Here is a 4,253-nt window from a genome sequence, read left to right as displayed (position 1 = left end):
AGGAATAAAACATACCTATAAAATATGAAATTTATATATAAAATATATAAAATGAAAAGCAATTAACCCTTGGGATCTTTAATAAAAAAGAGATCTGAAAGAAAAAATAAGTACAAGTAGACATCACTGATATATCAATTGATGAAAATAAAAAAAGGCCAAGGTAGAAAGTTGATAATAAACCCAAATAAGATAAATTCAAATAATCACACAGCCTTTCCTAGCCTCCTTTGATCCTAAAATTGATAGTTGCTGTCACATCATGTCAATTGATCTTCACGGTGAATCGCAGAGCTGGACGGGACCCATACATTTGTCTGTTCAGCAGCTTACAGTATTCTCAACTAGAATTGGCGTGTGAGTGTCTTATCACTGTGGCAGTCTTTTCATTCTGTCAGACTCGTGTGTGGATCAGGGAGGTAGATATTGTTTTATGCCCTTACACAGAAGAACAGAGGTTCAGGGGGTGGGCAGGGTGTTGAAGGAGCTCTCTTCAGGTTATGCCACAATAAGGAGCAGAAACAGAACTCAGACCATATCCCTGAGTGGGGCTGTCCCTTCCTCCTGCCCAGAAGCCCATTTCACCTGCCCATCTAAATGACATACCCTTGGAGCTCTGCCTCAGGATCTCTCACTGATGGGTTTCGGCATTTAGGGCAGGAATTTCTTTGTACACATTGTAGAATGTGTACTATCCTTGGGTCCCATGCTTGCAAGCCAGTTTCACCCACTTATCATGGAGACATCTAACAATGTCACATCCATGCACCCCTTAGGGGGTGAACTACTTCTAAATGACTTACCCCACAGGCTCCCCAGTAACACCCCATAAGGGGGATAAGTTAATGGCACCATCCCATTTTTTGAATCTTTTCTTTCTCTCTTCATTTCTCTTCTATCTAGTTTTACTCGCCCAGGAAGAGGCTCCTGGCTTGGTAAAGGTGGCCCAGATACAGGACAAGAACAGTCTATTATTTCTCTGGAAAACTTGGTCTTTGGAGCTGGATACTGCAAGCCAACTTCCTCAGAGGTAATGTCTGCATGGGGTAGAGGCCCCATGACTTTCAAACTTCACTTTGCAGAATGTGTTCTAAGAGGTTCTTGCCTCTTTCAGATGTCCCCTGTACAGATTCTTTGTTTGTCCCTTCCTCTCACTATTTATAGATCCCTTCTTTTTATTGCTGCAACATTTATGAAGCATATTCCTAATGCCAAGCCCTGTCAGAGACAGGAGATACGGACTTCACAGGGGCCCTCTTCTATGTGGTCCCCTTGGAGAATACAGGTCTCTGTGGGTCAGCAGGCTGGGTTGTGAGGGGGCATCCCACAGACTATGTGGTAATATTGAAAGTCTGTTGGCACTGGGCCATGCCTAATATCAAAACCCAGCTCCAAGTCTCATTTGCTCACTCTCTGAGGGGTCAGTTTGCCTACCTGTCAGTGGGATCTCTAATAGTTAATAATTGCATGGGGTGTTGTGTGCAATCAATGCTGTAATGAATGTGAAGGTCCTAGCTCGTACCTGGTGCTCAGTATTTTCATTTAATACATATGCATATCCTGTCCTTCCCTTCTTTCCATCTTCCCAAGAAACATCTGGTGTTACTCTTCTGGGATATGTGGGGCTTTGGCCACATACAGTATTGCTCTGTTTGTATTTCTCCTGAGCCAATGCATGATGTGTTTATATTAGTGGCCTGCTCAGAAATAACAAGACTGCATTATTCAGGGTTCTCCAGTGAAACAGAACCAATAAGGTTTGTGTGTGTGTGTGCATGTGTGTGTGCATATGTACCCTGGCTCACACAATTACAGAGTCTGAAAAGCCCTTAACTATGTAGTCAGCAAGCTGGAGACCCAGGAGAGCCAATGGTGCAAGTTTCAGTCCAAGTCTAAGTACAAAGGCAGTAGAAAACTGTTGTCTCAGATAACAGACAATCAATAAAAGAGGTAAAATTCTCTCTCACTCAGCCTTTTTGTTCTATTCAGGCACTCAATGGATTGCATGAGTCATACCCACATTGGAGAGGGTGGGCTATTTTATTGATTCTGCCAGTTCAAATGTTAATCTCATCCAGAAACACCCTCACAGACACACCCAAAGTAATATTTAATCAAACATCTGGGCACTCCATGGCCCAGTCAAGGTGACACACAACATGTACCATCACACGGCTCCTGGTATGAGTGTGAAAGGCTGTCTGTGCTCCACCAGCCCCCAGAAGAGGCGCTCCCTCCACCTGTGCAGCCAGGCTGTGTGCTCCAGAGGCTCAGCATATCAGGCACGGCACTCGGCTCGCTCTCCTGTGACGTCACCTTTCCAGCTCTGAGCCCCAGCCCAGAGTCCTGGCTGCAAAAGCTGCCCAAGTCACGTCTCCATCTGGTCCAACATTCTGATGGTCCCGAGGAGCAATGAAGACTGCTGCCCAGACCTTCCTGACAGACAGGTCACCTGAAGCCAGATGGAGCTCAGTGCTATGGAAGGACCAGACTTCAGAGCCGAGTAGGACCAGTGTGAGGGTGGACTCCAGTGCCTCGGGAACCACGGAGCTTCTCAGAACTCAGCGTCCTTAACACCGACACAGGACCCAGCAGACAGTGACTGAGTGAGTAAGGAAGGGAAGAGACGGGAGTCATCCTCAGCATGGGACAGACGTCTCTATGGTACCTTGTGAGCATGGATGACTCCAGGATTCCAGCATGGGACTGGGGGCAAGGATAGAGGCAGTCCCTGATGGTGGCGGATGCTGTGCTGTGCCTCCAGACAGTCCCCAAATCCCTGCTGAGGGAAGCGTCGTTGGCAGCCGATGCTGCAGGACCATCCAAGCTGCGAAGCTCCCCGTGGGTTGGCTTCAAACCTTGTCGGGACCATATCACTGTCCACCTTCTCCCAGTGCCCAGTTCTTCTACTTTCAAACCCCACAGGTGCTGGCCTTGAGAGCCTCCCCAGTAGATCTACCACTTGAAAATCTTCCACTCAGGCTCCGTTTTCCAGGGAACATGGCCTGGGACCTTAGGGAATGTTGGTGGTCACAGATCAATTGAAAGCATTTATCTCCCCAGCCAAGGGCCTTTGCTTGTGCCACAGGAGCATGTGGAAATGATTACAGTGAGGTGCCCTGTCTGAAGGTGTCCTGTCTGATGCACAAGTCCCCACATTTCCTTCAAGACCTTGTTCAGGTGCCACTATGGCTCTGAGAGCACTCCCTGATTTCCTAGGATGGAGTGCTTTCTCCCAAGTGCTCTAGGCTTCTCTGTCTCCCCTTTACTGGGCTCTGAGCAGCTAGGGGTAGGGACCGTCTCACTGAGCTCCACATCCCCAGGGCCCAGTGCCATGCCTGCCACACATAACTAGTGCTCGAGGAGTGTGTGTGGAATGAATGATTGATACAGATGTGTAAGTCATGTTCACGTATAAACCCGAGAGTCAAGAAAGCTAAGCCACACAGATCGTTCATTGCTCATATGTCAGCAGAAGAAACCAAACGGAAGCGAGCTGACCGGCTTCTCCCTGACCTGCGAGCACAGAGCGGCGCTCCCTTGGGGACTGTTGAGAAGCCCTAGACCCAGCGTGGGGTGGCATGGAGTGGGGCACCTGGTAGATCAGTTCAGCCACTGGACTCTGTTACTGATGACATGTCTGAGCATGACCCAGCTAGTCTCTACTTCTGAGGCTTTTGTAACATGGTCAAGAGAAGATTCTGTTTTCAAATATCTGCTATGACAAATGCTATGTGACTTGGGAGAAATTACTTTTGTGGAAACTCAGTTTGCTTAACTATGGAATGGGATAATATCTATCTTTTAGAGAGGATTTCAGGCATTAGTTCAAGGGTACTTCAAAAAGTTCCTGGAAAAAATAGAATTAAAAGAATATATGATTATTTCCACCAACTTTTTGAAGTACCCTCATATGGGTAAAAACATTACAGAAATAGATGTAACAGGCACATGATATGATATAATGTTTCTGTTTATTTCATTTCTTTTTTAGACTACTTTGGGAGATGTGTGTTGAAGCAAACATTACTGTCTTTTACAAGAATCAGATAAAATGGCTTATTTCTGGGTGTTTAGCATTGAACTTGCTCTTGGAACTTAGATCTATGGGTTATTACCAGGCTCTGACTCTTTTCCTGTGAATTTTTCATTTGGGTCTCATCCAATTACTCAGGTTCAGTGCTGTGTGCCCTGTGCTTTCCTACTGGGCAAGGGCTGCCAAGCAAAGAATAAAATCCACTGCCCCTCATCCC

The 4,253-nt window shown here is 46.5% G+C and overlaps 1 protein-coding gene across 1 annotated transcript in view; it reads left to right on the top strand.

The window, feature by feature from the left end:
- The window catches only part of FAM135B (family with sequence similarity 135, member B), a gene marked incomplete at its 5' end in the record, with an annotated part of 120,917 nt that overhangs the window by 17,400 nt on the left and 99,264 nt on the right, over positions 1-4,253 (top strand). Inside the window, one exon of the mRNA XM_008589109.1 lies at positions 904-1,030. Coding sequence (XP_008587331.1) covers positions 904-1,030 — 127 coding nt within the window. The remainder of the gene's footprint in view (positions 1-903; positions 1,031-4,253) is intronic.

This window comes from Galeopterus variegatus, unplaced genomic scaffold (assembly GCF_000696425.1).
Source record: "Galeopterus variegatus unplaced genomic scaffold, G_variegatus-3.0.2 Scaffold5216, whole genome shotgun sequence".
Lineage (NCBI taxonomy): Eukaryota > Metazoa > Chordata > Mammalia > Dermoptera > Cynocephalidae > Galeopterus > Galeopterus variegatus.
This window is presented reverse-complemented; position numbering and strand designations above follow the sequence as displayed.